General features: G+C 53.0%; 2 protein-coding genes across 2 annotated transcripts; one reads left to right on the forward strand and one right to left on the reverse strand.

Moving 5' to 3' along the window:
* Positions 1-4,078: 4,078 nt before the first annotated feature.
* On the reverse strand, positions 4,079-11,687 carry Abhd8 (abhydrolase domain containing 8). Its single transcript, XM_036175961.1, has 5 exons — positions 11,469-11,687; positions 9,199-9,928; positions 6,017-6,187; positions 5,663-5,879; positions 4,079-4,738 (listed from the first exon to the last, which is right to left on the reverse strand). Exons 1-5 carry the CDS (start codon positions 11,476-11,478, stop codon positions 4,556-4,558), a joined length of 1,311 nt encoding a protein of 436 aa, XP_036031854.1. The 5' UTR covers positions 11,479-11,687; the 3' UTR covers positions 4,079-4,555.
* A 229-nt stretch (positions 11,688-11,916) lies between these two features.
* Mrpl34 (mitochondrial ribosomal protein L34) lies at positions 11,917-13,687 on the forward strand. Its single transcript, XM_036175965.1, has 2 exons — positions 11,917-13,033; positions 13,231-13,687. Exons 1-2 carry the CDS (start codon positions 12,834-12,836, stop codon positions 13,442-13,444), a joined length of 414 nt encoding a protein of 137 aa, XP_036031858.1. The 5' UTR covers positions 11,917-12,833; the 3' UTR covers positions 13,445-13,687.
* Positions 13,688-14,653: the final 966 nt, after the last annotated feature.

A 14,653-nucleotide genomic window follows, 5' to 3' on the forward strand; every position in this document is an offset into this window, starting at 1 on the left:
ATCCATCAATGTAATACACCATATAAACAAACTCAAAGAAAAATACCACACGATCATCTCACTAGACGCAGAAAAGGCATTTGACAAAATCCAACACCCCTTCATGATAAAGGTCTTGCAGCGATCAGGAATACAGGGAACATACCTAAACATAATAAAGGCAATCTACAGCAAGCCAACAGCCAACATCAACTTAAATGGAGAGAAACTCAAAGCAATACCACTAAAATCAGGAACAAGGCAAGGCTGTCCCCTCTCCCCATACTTATTCAATATAGTACTTGAAGTTCTAGCCAGAGCTATAAGACAACATAAGGAGATTAAGGGGATACAAATTGGAAAGGAAGAAGTCAAGCTTTCCCTATTTGCAGATGACATAACATGACTGACCCCAAAAATTCAACCAAGGAACTGATACAGCTAATAAAAACCTTCAGCAACATAGCAGGATACAAGATCAACTCAAAAAAATAAGTAGCCCTCCTATATACAATGGACAAACAGGCTGAGAAGGAAATCAGAGATACACCACCCTTTACAATAGCCACAAATGATATAAAATACCTTGGGGTTACTCTAACTAAGCATGTGAAGGACCTATATGACAAGAACTTTAAGTCCCTGAAAAAAGAAATTGAAGAAGATGTCAGAAAATTGAAAGATCTCCCATGCTCATGGATAGGCAGGATTAACTAACATAGTAAAAATGGTGATCTTACCAAAAGCAATCTACAGATTCAATGCAATCCCCATCAAATTACCAACACAATTCTTCACAGATCTGGAAAGAATAATAATCACCTCCTTATGGAAAAACAAAAAACCCAGGATAGCCAAAAGAATCCTGTACAATAAAACAACCTCTGGAGGCATCACAATCCCCGACCTCAAGCTCTACTATAGAGCTACTGTAATAAAAAACAGCTTGGTACTGGCATAAAAACCAACATGTCAACCAATGGAATTGAATTGAAGACCCTGACATTAACCTGCACACCTATGAACATATAATTTTTGACAAAGAAGACAAAATGTACAATGGAAAAAAGAGAGCATCTTCAACAAAATGATGCTGGCATAACTGGATGTCAATGTGTGGAAGGCTGCAAATAGATCCATATCTGTCACCGTGCACAAAACTTAAATCCAAGTGGATCAAAGACCTCAACATAAATCCAGCTACTCTGAACCTGATAGTAGAGAAAGTAGGAAGTACTCTTGAATGCATTGGCACCGGGGATCACTTTCTAAATATAACACCAGTAGCACAGACACTGAGAGAAACAATCAATCAATGGGACCTGTTGAAACTGAGAAGCTTTTGTAGAGCAAAGGACACAGTCAACAAGACAAAGTGACAGCCTACAGAATGGGAAAAGTTCTTCACCAACCCCATATCTGACAGAGGGCTGATATCCAGAACATAAAAAGAACACAAGAAATTAGACATCAAAATGCCCAACAGTCCAATTAAGAAATAGGCTATAGAACTAAACAGAGAATTCTCAAGAGGAAGCTCAAATGGCTGAAAGACATTTAAGGAATTGCTCAACATCCCTAATTATCCAGGAAATGCAAATCAAAACGACTCTGAGATACCACCTTACACCTGTCAGAATGGCTAAGATCAAAAACAAAGAAGACAGCTTATGCTAGAGAGGATGTGGAGCAAGGGGAACTCTCCTCCACTGCTGGTGGGAATGCAAGCTTGTACAGCCACTTTGGAAATCAATATGGCGCTTCCTTAGAAAATTGGGAATCAATCTCCCCAACAACCCAGCTGTAGCACTCTTGGGCATATACCCAAGGAATGTTCAATCATACCACAAGGGCATTTGCTCAGCTATGTTCATATCAGCATTGTTTGTAATAGCCAGAACCTGGAAACAACCTAGATGTCCTTCAACTGTAGAATGGATAAAGAAAATATGGTACATATACACAATGGAATATTATTCCACAGAGAAAAATAATGACATCATGAGGTTTGCAGGCAAATGGATGGATCTAGAAAAAATTATCCTGAGTGAGTTAACCCAGACTCAGAAGGACAAACACGATATGTACTCACTCATAGGAGGATACTAGATGTAAAACAAAAATGACTAGACTGCTACACAACTCCAGGGAGGCTACCTAGAAAACAGGACCCTAGGAAAGACCCAGGGATCACCCAATGACAGAGAAATGGATGAGATCTACATGAGCAACCTGGACAACAGTGGGAGTAATGAAGGGCAAGGTTTGAGGGAAAGAATGCTTAGGGGAGCAGGAGATCCCAGCTGGATCAAGAACAGAAAGGGAGAATGAGGAATAACAGACCATGATAAATGAAGACCACATGAGAACAGGAATAGGCAGAGTGCTCGAGAGGTCCCCAGAAATCCACAATGATACATCCTCTGTAGACTGCTGGCAATGGTCGAGAGAAAGCCTGATCTGACCTAGTCTGGTGATCAGATGGCCAAACACCCTAAAGGTGGTGCTGGAACTCTCATCCAAGAACTGATGGAAGTGGATGCAGAGATCCTTGGCTGGGCTCCAGGTGGAGCTCTAGTCGTCCAATTGTTGAGAAAGAGGAGGGACTGTAAGAGTGTGAATTGTTGAGGCCAAGATTGGAAAAGCACAGGGACAAATAGCCAAACTAATGGGAACACATGAATTATGAACCAAAAGCTGTGGAACTAGATGAAGCCCTCTGGTTAAGTGAGACAATTGAACAGCTTGAAATGTTTGGGAGGCACCCAGGTAGTGGGACCCGGACCTGTCCTTGGTGCATGAGCTGGCTGTTTGGAACCTTGGGCTTACACAGAGACACTTTACTCAGCCTGGAAGGAGGGGACTGGACCTGCCTGTACTGAATCCACCAGGTTTAAATTAATCCCCAGGGGAGCCTTGGCCCTGGAGGAGATGGGAATGGGGGGGGGACGGGGGCGGGAAGGGGGAGGACAGGGGAATTCATGGCTGATGTGTAAAATTAAAACACAAATATAATTTTTTTAAAAAGTAAAAAAAAAAAGAAAATCAGAAACAAATTTAAAATGGCATCTAAATAAAAAAAGAAAAAAGAGAGAGAGAGAGAGAGAGGGTTGGGGGCGTGGCTCAGGGGTTGGGATACTTTGTCCTTATGGCCACCACAGCGATCTTGGTATGTGGGTTCAGGTGTTCCTTCCCCTCTCATTTGCCCCTCTGTCCCAACGGGACTCTGATCCCTCCTGTCCCAGTCATCCCTTCCAGTCGGCCTGAGTGTCCCCAGGCTTCCCCTCTCCTGCCTCATTGTTTGACTGCACTTAGGGACAGTCTCCAGTGGTCACATCCCTTTTGGGTGGAGTCACTCTGAGCTCTAGTTTGCTCTGTTCAGGGATACAGATTCCGGTCATCTAGCACAAAGGCCCTACTAAAACGTGTCAAGAGGCTCTCCACCTGAGGTCGCTCTGAAGGTGGGCGCATCTGCTTGTCTTCCTGGATGTGGGGAGCGAGAGCTGCAGCTTGAGGACATCCAGGGCCGAGTAGCCAGCAGGGGCTGGTGCATGACAGCATCCCCAGTTCTGGCTTTAGAGGCGGTGTGTGTGTGTGTGTGTGTGTGTGTGTGTGTGTGTGTGTGTGTGTGTGTGTGTGAATGCACATGTGTGTTCATGACTGAGTGCATCCCTCTCAGGCCGAGGGTTAACTTTGTGATAAATGCTGCTTCCGGGGAGTGAGGTCCCTGTGGTGGGAGGGGAAACAAGTAGGGAAACAGGAAATACTCTAGAACATTCACCAGTTAGTGGTGGCGCACGCCATTAATCCCAGCGCTCCAGAGGCAAAGGCAGATGGATCTCTGAGTTCGAGGCCAGCCTGGTCTACAGAGTGAGTTCCAGGACAGCCAGTTCTACTCAGAGAAACCTGTCTCCACCAAGTCTGGTCATCCCAGGAAAGCAAGTTTGGAGGAAGGAAGGAAGGAAGGAAGGAAGGAAGGAAGGAAGGAAGGAAGGAAGGAAGGAAGGGCAAGAGAGAAAGATAGAGAGACAGGTTGGGCCAGAGACAATGCTTGAGCTGAATCATCTCGCTCCTCAAGATGCTGACACAAGATCACGAGTTGGAGGCCACTTTGGATTGTCACTTTTTTAATTGAGTTACAAGTTGCCATGTGCGGGGATTTGTGGCTCCAGCCCCTCCCTTCTTGGGGGCCCAGCTTCCAGTCCCAAGCAATGGGGTGGTGCGGCGGGTCTCCCCGGACAGGACGGAAGCCCCTCCCCAGGGCTCCCCTTGGGGCTTCCCAGTGCGAAGTGGAGCACAGCAGAGGGGAAGACCGAGTGGGGGTGGCAGCCCACCCGCTGCAGCATCGAGGAAGGTAGGGAGGGGGCTCTATACAAGGTCACGCCCTGTGGTCACGCCTGGAGAGGACGCGGTGACTGCACTGGGCACGGAGTCTCCAACACTGGCTGCGCCCAGCCCGCCCTGGGGCGTAGTCTATCCAGGCCCCGCCCACTGGCGTGAGGCCCCACCCATCCAGCCCATGCCTAGTCTAAGGGAGCCTCAGCTACTCAAGATCCAGGAGACCTGAGGCCGCTGGTCACTTCTCCTCCCCTGGAGCCGTCTCTGGCTGCGGCGGCTGCGGCTCGGGCTTTGGTTCGGCTTCGGGCTCCGGCTCCCACAGCAGGAACTCGTGGAGCAGCGTGTTGACCGTCTCGGGACACTCCAGCATCACCATGTGACTGCCTTCCTCGATGAGCTTGAGAAAGGCCAGCAGTAGGATCTGCAGGTACAGAGAAGTCCCTCCTGCTGTCTACCCTCAAGTCTCACCCTGCTGGAGCCTCACCAGGTATTCATTCACTCAGTCAACACCCATTCAGCGCCTCCAGTGTGCCCAGGGTAGGACTTCTCACCCTTGGCTCTGCTGACGCTCGGGTTGGGTCGTAGCTGTGGGGGCATCGTCTGCATTGTAGGGTGCTGTAAAGCATCCTTGGACCCCACCCACCCACCCGGGGATGCCAAGGAAACTCTACCCTCCTCCCCTGTCCACAAATGCTTTGTGATGTTTCCAAGAGTCTCCAATCTGCCCTTGGTGAGGATCCTCCTCCATCCTCCCGTGTATCCATCCTGAGCAGCTTCAGTCCTAAGAATCGCAGATCCTGTACTCCAATCTCTATCTCCACCTCCTCCCCAGTTAGGGACCTGCTCCCTGGAGAGGAGGATAGTACTGTGAATGTCTGCTGGGAGCAGCCCTGCCATCTACATTCGCCTTCAGGCTCAGTCCAGAAGCAGGCTCCTCCTGTGACCATATCCACACAGGGGTCACACCCACTCCAAAACAATGCCCACCCAGGACCACGCTCATCCATTATCCATCCCCCACCTAAAAACACACCTGTTTAGAGGCCACACCCATTAAAAACCACACCCTTCCAAAGGCCACAGCCATCCAGATGTCTTAACCAATGGAAGCCACACCCACTCATAAACCATACCCACGTCTAGGCCTGTACCCAGAGACCTCGCCCACCCAGAGCTGTCAGAAAGCCACACCCATCTGGGAAGTCCACACCCACTGTGCTACGCCATTTGGAAAGCCAGGCTTCCCACAGGTCAAGCCAGCTCGGAATCGTCCTAGCAGGATGCAAGTCTTGGGACCACACTCGTGCCCTAAGCCACGCCCAGGCCACACTCCTGGATCCTGTACCTCAGCCATGCGTTGGTCCTCCTCCACCGGCACGAACTTGTCATGCATGCCGTGCACCAGCAGCACCGGCACCGTCAGTTCTGCATGGTAGACCTCGTCGCCCTCAGGCCAGTACTGGCCGCTCATCATGGCCCGCAGCACGAAGGAGGACACACTGAACGCGTTACCCTCCTTCAGCAGCTGCTTCTCTTTAGCCCCTTGGCGGGCAAAGCCGGCCCTGGGGGTGCAAAGACGTCCTTGGAGCCTGACCATGGTGGGACCGACTCCCAGAGTCAGCCCTACAGATCCCCAGAGTCAGCCCCTATAGGTCAGGAACTCCTCCCCACTCCCGGATCCCAGGAGCAGGGCACTCACTTGAGGAAACTCCAGGCCAGGCAGGGCGACAGGCAGTGCAGGACGCACGTGGGCATGTTGAAGATGGAGCAGAGGCTGGGCTCCAGCGCCGTGGGGCCTCCACCGTTAATCATGATCACTTTGTGTACAAGATCTGGGTACTCGTGGGCCAGGAAAGTACAGAAGGAGACCCTGGGTGCAGGGTGGGGAGAACCCGAGTCAGCAGGCACTAAGAGTGAGGGCTTTTACTGCCTCCCCTTGATCACTAGGCAAGCTCACCGGGCCGACAGATGGGGTGCCCTCCATGCCCAGGTATGCAGTGCTGGTGATGGGAGCCAGGGCCTTATGATGCTGGGTGTGCTCTATCAGCTGAGCTACGGGCTTAGTCCTTTGGTTTTTCAGGCAAGCCCCCCACAGCCTCGACAGAGCCAGGGCTCATCTCCACCCTCCTGCAGTATGTACCCCCTGTGAGTTTTGGGGTATTTCTTGTTTGAGACAGGGTTTCACTATGTAGCTTTGGCTGACTGTGTAGACCAGGCTGGCCTAGAACTCCCAGAGAGAGATGCGCCTGCCTCCCAGGCGCGCTCCTGTATAACTTGATATGGCTACCTATGTTCAGTGGCCTTGGCTGGCTGTCCCATTACTCTGAAGTTTCCCCAAGCGGGAATGTGCCCCCTGGGGAAGGTGCTTGCTAAATGGCATGTGGCACCATTGTGTCCAAGAGGGTGGCTAATGGCAGGCCACACCTTTCCAAGCAGTATCTAGGGGAGTGCCATTAGCCCTTCTGGCTGCAGCTGGATTCTGGAACACCTTCATTGGTTCTCCAGCGCTTCTGCTGGATGGTCTTGGGCAGATCCGGAGGCACTGATACCCTGCAGCTCCTTGCGGGACAGGATCACTGGGCACCAAATAACTGCACCGCATACAGATCTATGCCCTCCCGCAAACAGCCTCAAGGTATAGCTTAGGCTACCAAGGAATTCACAGCAATCCTCCTGTCCCGGGCCTTGTAGGAAAGGGATTACAGGCCTGCTCCACCTATGTGGTTTTGTTTTGTTTTGTTTTGTTTTGTTTTGTTTTTTGGGTTTTTTGTTTGTTTGTTTGGTTTTGGTTTTTTGTTGTTGCTGGTTTTTTTTGTTTGTTTGTTTGTTTGTTTTGTTTTTTGGTTGTTTTTGTTTTTGTTTTTGTTTTTGTTTTTGTTTTTAGCTGAGTATCGAACCCAGGGCTAAGTCCCCAACCCTTTTATTTTATTTTTGTTCTTGTTAAGATACCAAGGCTTGGGTTGGGGATTTAGCCCAAGGCCATGGGTTCCATCCTCAGCTCAATTAAAAAAAAAAGAGAGAGAGAGAGAGAGATAAGATACCAAGGCTGGGGGACTGGAGGTTAAGAGCACTGGCTGCTCTTCCCGAGGTCCTGAGTTCAATCCCAGCAACCACATGGTGGCTCACAACCATCTGTAATTTGATCTGGTGCCCTCTTCTGGTGTGTAGGTAGAATACTGTATACATAATAAATAAATAAATAAATAAATAAATAAATAAATAAATCTTTTAAAGAAAAATACCAAGGCTCTGTTGCCCAAACTGACCTTGAACTCCCAAGGCTTGCCCTGCTCACCCTCCTTCACTTGAGGGCTCCAGATGGAGGGAAAGAAGCAGGAATGAGCCTGACCATTAGGCTATACACACACACACACACACACACACACACACACACTCTATGCAATTACCTGTATGTGTGGGCAATTACTACGTGTTGGTAAAAAAAAAAAAAAAAATAGACATTTTTTAGACCATGACAATGCCCCTGCCTCACACTCCAAAGTGCTGAGATTACAGGCATGACCCATTATGCCCAGCTTTTAAAAATTAATTTTTAAGCTGGGCATGGTAGTACATGGCTTTAATCCCATCACTGGGGAGGCAGAGGCTGTTGGATCTGTGAGCTTGAGGCCAGCCTGGTCTACATGGTGAGTGAGTCCAGGACAGCCAGAGATATGAAGACAGACTCTGTCTCAAGAAAAAAAAAATCAATTTTTAAATGTTTAAGGATATAAAAATGTCTTATTTATTGACTTTTTTTTTCTGAAGGTACTAGGGATTGAACCCACGGCCTTGTGTACACCAAGCAAGTATCTACCCCTGAGCCACTCCCAGCCTTGGCCCTGGTGGGGAGCACATTTGCATGAGTGTGACAGGGCCTCAGGTGTATTAAAGTGGCCTGGGAGCTGTGTAGTTGAGGGTGACTGTGACATTCAAATTCTATCTCCACCTCCTAAGTGCTGGGATGGGAGATGAGGGCTGCCATACCTGGCTTTCAATGCTGTTATTTATTTTTGAGACAAAGTCTCACACTGCAGCCCCGGCTGGTCTGGAAGTCATAGCAATCCTCCTGCCTTGATCTTGTCTTGATCTTGGAAGTTCTGGGGTGAGGATAATGCCCAATTTCTTTTTGTTTTTGTTTTCATTTTTCCAAACAGGGTTTTTCAGTATAGTCCTGGCTGTCCTGGAACTTACTCTGTAGCCCAGGCTGGCCTTGAACTCACCAAGGTCCACCTGCCTCTGCCTCCCAAGTGCGCCACCACCGCCAGGCTTTAACACAGGTTTTTGCTATGTAGGTGAAGCCCTGGATTGGAAATAATTTTGTAGCCCAGGCTGGCCTCAAATTTTTAGCTATCTTCCAGCATTAGCCTCCTGAGTATGGAGATGACACACATCTGCCACCACACCTGACCCACTGGCAGATTCTAATGACAAACATTATTTGCTAGTGTCAAGCTACCCCCACCTCCTCACTGGGAACCCTAGACAGGGCCCTACCCCTGAGCCACGCCCCCAGCCCCTCACTGGGATTCTAGGCGGGGCTCCACCCCTGAGCCACGCCCCCAGCCCCTCACTGGGGATTCTAGGCGGGGCTCCACCCTGAACCACACCCCCAGCCCCTCACTGGGGATTCTAGGCAAGGGCTCTACCACTGAGCCACAACTCCTGCCCAATCACATTTTGCAAGGAGAGAAGTTGGGTAGGGTGTCATAGAAGCCTTTCATTCTAATCCTTGGGATAAAGAGGTAGGAGTATCAGCTGTTCAAGGTTAGTCTCAGCTACATAATGATTTTAAGGCTAGCCTGGACCACATGTGGCCCTTTCTCAACCTACCTCCAGGGGGAAGGAAGCATTTTATGAGAAGCCCACCCTGGGTCTTACCCATAAGAGTGGCCAATGAGCACGTTGCGTTTCTTGGCGTAGCGCGTGAAGATGGCCCGCATGTCCTCTGCAAGTGCATAAAAGGTGTAGGCAGCTGCCACCTGCGGGGCAGAACTGGCTCCGTGGCCCGCCAGGTCAGGTGCCACCACCTCATAGCCAAGTCGCACAAAGAAGTCCAGCTGCTCCTTCCAGATGGCGAGTGAGCCGCCCACACCGTGGATGAAGAACAGCACCACGTCAGCCTGCGCACCCTTGCAGCTGGTGATGCGCTGCTCGCAGTCGATGTGGATCGTCCTCTTGGGACGCCGGGGGCGCCGTCGCCGCCCACTGCCTGGGGTGGCCCGGGCGTCGCCCCCAGCAGGCTCCGCCAGCTCCACCTCGAGCGCCGCAGGCGGGTCCCCAGAGCCACTGCGGCCTTGCAGGTCGGCGCGTGGTGCGCGGCCTAGGTTCTCCACCACCAGCCTCCCATTACGGTACACCGTGATGCGGCGCTGGCAGCGCACAAGGCCAGTCTTGACCCCAGGATCGTCTTCGGGAGGCGGAGGCGGTGGTGGCGTGGGGATCGGCGCGGGGCCGGCATGCTTCACCCGCAGCACCCGGCCAGGCTTGACTTCCACAAACGTATAGCCGTCACTGGACTCGACGCTCTCCAGTGGCCGCACAGCGTTGGGGGGCGTCCCCAGCAGGCAGCAGAAGAAACCATCTGTCACTCCGGTCAGCATGGTGTGTCCTGGGGTCGGAGAGAAAGGGACAGCGGCCAGCTCAGGGTCAGTGGCTCTCTACTCATGCATCTGGTAAGCAGGACCTGAAAGCCGCTCTCCGGAGTCCATTGATACTGGAGAGAGCATGGGGGGCTTCTAGGAGAGGATGTTAAAGCAAATGCCCATTCCTGAGGACACCCTTGCCCCAGCAGCTGGAGTTTATCCTAGGATCATTCATTCATTCACAAATCCATACCTTTTTGTATGGAATCATTCATTCATGCATGCAAGCAAGCATGATTGTTCACACATTTATTTATGCAAGCATGCATGCAAGCTGATTTGCTTGGTTGGTTTTGAGAAAGGAGCTCATGTAGCACAGGCTGGCTTGGAAATCCCTGTGCTGCCCAGACTGCCCTTGCTCTGGTTTCACCTCTGGAGCTGTAGCAGGCTCGGCACGCAGGTATGCTTTCTCTAGTGCCATATCTGAAATGTCTCTAAAGGCCAGGGGACCCTCACACTCTGTGCGATCCGCCCACCTCTACGTCCCCAAGCGCTGGGGTGACAGGCACGCATCAACACAACAGGCCTGGTTTTTGTTTGTTTTTGAAACAGGGCTCATTCTGTAGTCTTGAGCCAGACATTGGCCTCAAACTCTTTGCAATCCTCCTGCCTCTGCCTCTCCTAGTGTTGACATAACTGGTGTGAACCTCATCACCGCCACCCTTTTTACATAGGTTTCATTTTGTAGCCCAGGCTGGCCTCAACCTTGTGCCCCAGGCTCCTGGGTGCTAAGATGTCAGACCACCAAGCTTCTGTTCTAAAGGGTCAAAATTCCCAGCTCAGGCCTCTGGCTGCAGATCTGACCAGTCAAAGATGAGGCCCAGGAAGGACGTTGGCTACGGGAACTCAGGTTTTATCCAGATCCGGGAGGGAGAGAGCTTGAGCTAACAGTGCACACGCACGGTGGGAGGCGGGGGCCCTCAGCACCCTGGTACCCTGTGTGGAGGGGTGGCCACAACCCCTAGTGGCAGCCAGGAGGATGAAGGCAGGACCTGCCTAGGGGCCTCTGGGCCTCCATCCGGTTCCCTTGGCCACCCCCCCCCCGTGTCCATGACAACCACACGATGTTACATAACTCCGGGGATACCGGCGCAGCGCACCCCCATTGTCTGAGGCATGGGGATGGAACCAGCTTCGTTCTTCCTTCACGGCGTGGGCACCGCTAGGGTGATGCTCATTAAATTCCCGGGTCGTGGTGGCCCTGGATGCACTTGAGGGAAAGCAGGCCGTGCATTCCACCTCTAGGGCCCTGGAACCCCGACTGCAGAGGCCTCTCAAAAGGACAGCGCCAGTCCTGCTTCCCAGAGCCCGACCGGTTCTCACCTGCGCTCGTCATCCCCGCAGCGGGGTCAAGGCCATTGGGGTTCTGCAGCATCCTAGCTGCGCGAATGCGGGCGGAGCTTGGCGGTTATCACACACACACACACACACACACACACACACACACACACACACACACACGCACTCGCCCATGGTGGATTCTCTAAGGGAACAGATTCAGCTCACCTGAGGTCATCGAGGGGCCCGGGGCCCGAGGCAGGGCGCAGGGGTCCCGGGCGGAGAAGCCAGCGTCCACTTGCAGGTGCCGCTTACATGGTGGTGCGAGGTCGGCCGCATTAGAGCCGGCAGGCGCGGGCCCCAGGCGGTCAGCGCAGGGGCATCCTGCAGCCGCGCAGCAAACCAGCCCTGCTAGTCCCACCCAGCGTGGGTAGGGCCTCGAGCCGATAGGCGGGCACCTCGGCCTATTGTCGCCGCGAGCCGACCTGGCCTAGATAAACTGTCCAACCAGAGACTGCGCTTCCAGGATTAGCGCGGGCTCTGCGAGAAGCAGCCCCGCCCCTGTGAAGGGCTTGAGGACGTGGTGCGGGGGAGGGATGGGCCCGCCGCACCAGGGATGAGAAGGGCTTGCCACCCGGGGGCAGCGAGTGGCGTGGGGGGTCGGGGAGGACACGCTGTCCAGGACAGGGTCTCCTCATCCAGCTTCCGCCTCCCGCGGGGCCGTGTGCCCCCTCTCTGCTCACCTTTCCGTTCTGCAAACAGACTCCCAAATCTCTGCACTTTCAGATCAAGAAACTGAGAGTCAAAAAGGTCAGAGCTGGCATTAGAACAAGAAGCTGTGTCCGTCCGAGTCCTGGGAATGAAACAGAAGTGTTGGAGCTAGGGAGCCAGAGAAAGGGAAGGCAGGTAGCCCAGGCTGACCCTCCTTCCTCACAGGTTTGGGGCTCAAGGTGCAGCCCAGACACTCGCCATCGTCCCTTCTACACACGGTATGCCATATGTCCCCCCCGATTGTTTTTAGGCACAAGTGGCCGTTTTAGAGGGTGGGTAGGGACCGGAACATAGTGGCAACTTCAGAGATGCTCGTGTACAATGCTTCGCGTGACTGATGGCAGGCTGGGCATCTTAGAGCAATGGGGAGCCACGGAGGGTGTGTGAGCAGGAGTCCAGATCTGAGCTGCGGGAAGAAAATTCCTCTAGGCCAGCCTGAGGGATTAAACTAGCCAGGGCATATTCACAATGCACGAGTTTTCCAGATTGCGAAGAGCTAGGACTAAAGGGCATCCGGGCTGCGCGCCAAGAGGAGAAGCCTTGGCTGCGGTCGCGGAGAAGCTGCCAGCCGGCTGCGTGCCAGCTGTCTGTCCCCAGTGAGGGCGACTGAAAAGGCCAGCAGACAATTCCCCCGACTGAAGCCAGCGGCGTCACCGCCACCCTGGAGCGCCCTCTACCAATGGCGAAGGCGAAGAACTACAACTCCCAGAAGACCTCGACAAAATGCCGTACGCACGCGCAGATTGAGGAGCCGGCAATCGCTCGCCGCCTGCTGGTCATTTCGGAGAACTACACTGAGGACAACGCCTCTAGTTTAGCATCATGCGCAGGCGTGGAACTACAGCTCCCGGAGTGCCTCGCGGCAACACATGGAACTACATTTCCCAGAAGGCATTGTCGCGGAGCCGATGGTCTAGGAACTGGCGGCGGCAGGAACACAGTGACCCGCCGCTAGACATGGCTTTCCTAGTCCGGAGTTATGGGTCCCCCGCCTGCAGATCGGTGGCCCAGTTGGGTGACAGGTGAGTGCTCAGGGGGTACCTTGCTCCAGGTCTGGGAACAAGGGTGGCCCCTCGACTACCACGCGCACTATGCAGCGCCTTTTGCAGCCAAGGTGTTTTGTTTACCCTGCACGTTACGACGCAGTTGAGGTTCAGAGAGGTTGAGCGCGCGCTGAGGTCACACAGCGTTCATTCTCCTCGTTTCTCTGGTCCCACAGGTGGCTCCAACCCAGGGTCTGGATGGGGCTCCTGGACGCCTGGGGCTTCCCCTCCCTGCAGCAGGCCCGCGGCCGCACGCGCGGGAACGAGTACCAGCCCAGCAACATCAAGCGCAAGCACAAGCACGGCTGGATCCGCCGGCTGAGCACCCCGGCCGGCGTGCAGGTCATCCTCCGCCGCATGCTGAAGGGCCGCAAGTCCCTGAGCCACTGAGGTCGGCGTCGGGCGCCCGTCCCTCCGTAGGCTTTTGGAGTCTGAAGAATTCAGAACTTGCAGAGTCCCGGGGTCCCCGCGTCCCCCGTCCACAGCGGTGGCGCCGCCTCCCTCCTCCGTGTCTCGGCGGTGTCTGAAGGCGTCTTTGCCAGCCCGGCTCCTTGAAACATCGCGCCACCCGCGGCGATTCCAGCCACTCGGAAGTATTACCGGCTCGCTAATAAACATGCACGTTTCTAGGCGCGCTGCGTGTGTCCTTACAGTTCTGTTCGGGGTCAGGGATCTGGGGCCTCCGCTGTGAGGTGGGCAAGGCCTTGGCCCGGAGGATCCCTGTCCCCACGCCAAGTGCTGGCTTCTCTTTGGCCTGATGTCCGGACTTGTAGCCAGCGATTGTCCTTTTACTGTGTGCACTCCGCAAACGCCTTTACGTGCTGAGCGTGTCACCAGCCCCCGGCTTGTCATGAAGGGACTCTGTCTGGTGGGTAATGTGGATTTAGAGCCGGGCAGTTGGGACACACGGGAATCAGATCTGAAAGCGGATACACTCTGGCCTGGCTCTGACAATAGAGCCATCAGAGAAGACTTCCTGGAGGAAGGGGCTGAGTCTGCAGGAGGGATTGGTTGGGGGTGAGTACCCACATAGATGGAAGAAGCCGGAATTTGGACCCCTGAGGTAGAACTAAAACCTCGGTGTTGGAGCCAGACTGAGCTAGATCTGATGCTGCACATCTGTCCCAGCAAGCATGTTGAGGGGGCTGGTGGCAAGAGGGTGAGGAGTTCAAGACCACCCACTCTCACATTTTTTTAAATTTAGATTTACATATTTTTTATTTTGTGTATGCATTTTACTTGTGACTTAGTTTGGTTTCTACCAAAAGCAATCCCATCACAGCTCACAGTCCATAGCTGAAGAATGTCAGGCAGGGTCCTCGAGGAGATGCAGAGACCATGGAGGGGTGCTGCTTACTGGCTTGCTCAGCCTGCTTTATTATAGAACCCAGGACCACCCGTCCAGGGATGGCACCACCCACAATGGGCAGGGCCCTCTTCAATCACTAATTAAGAAATTATCTAGCTGGGTGGTGGTGGCACACACCTTTAATCCCAGCACTCAGGAGGCAGAGGCAGGCAGATCTTTGAGTTCAAGGCCAGCCTGGTCTACAGAGGGAGTTCCAGGACAGGCTCCAAAACTACACAGAGAAACCCTGT

This window comes from Onychomys torridus, unplaced genomic scaffold, assembly GCF_903995425.1.
Source record: "Onychomys torridus unplaced genomic scaffold, mOncTor1.1, whole genome shotgun sequence".
Classification (NCBI taxonomy): Eukaryota; Metazoa; Chordata; class Mammalia; order Rodentia; family Cricetidae; genus Onychomys; species Onychomys torridus.

Bases quoted from the DNA above. Each gene is read 5' to 3' on its own strand.
- Abhd8 (XM_036175961.1), bottom strand. The intron at 5,880-6,016 runs GTGAGTGCCCTG...TTGCACCCCCAG, and splicing joins CTGGCCTGGAGTTTCCTCAA to GGCCGGCTTTGCCCGCCAAG. The intron at 4,739-5,662 runs GTACAGGATCCA...CTGTACCTGCAG, and splicing joins AGGACCAACGCATGGCTGAG to ATCCTACTGCTGGCCTTTCT.
- Mrpl34 (XM_036175965.1), top strand. From the start codon at position 12,834: ATGCGCAGGCGTGGAACTACAGCTCCCGGAGTGCCTCGCGGCAACACA. The intron at 13,034-13,230 runs GTGAGTGCTCAG...CTGGTCCCACAG, and splicing joins GTGGCCCAGTTGGGTGACAG to GTGGCTCCAACCCAGGGTCT.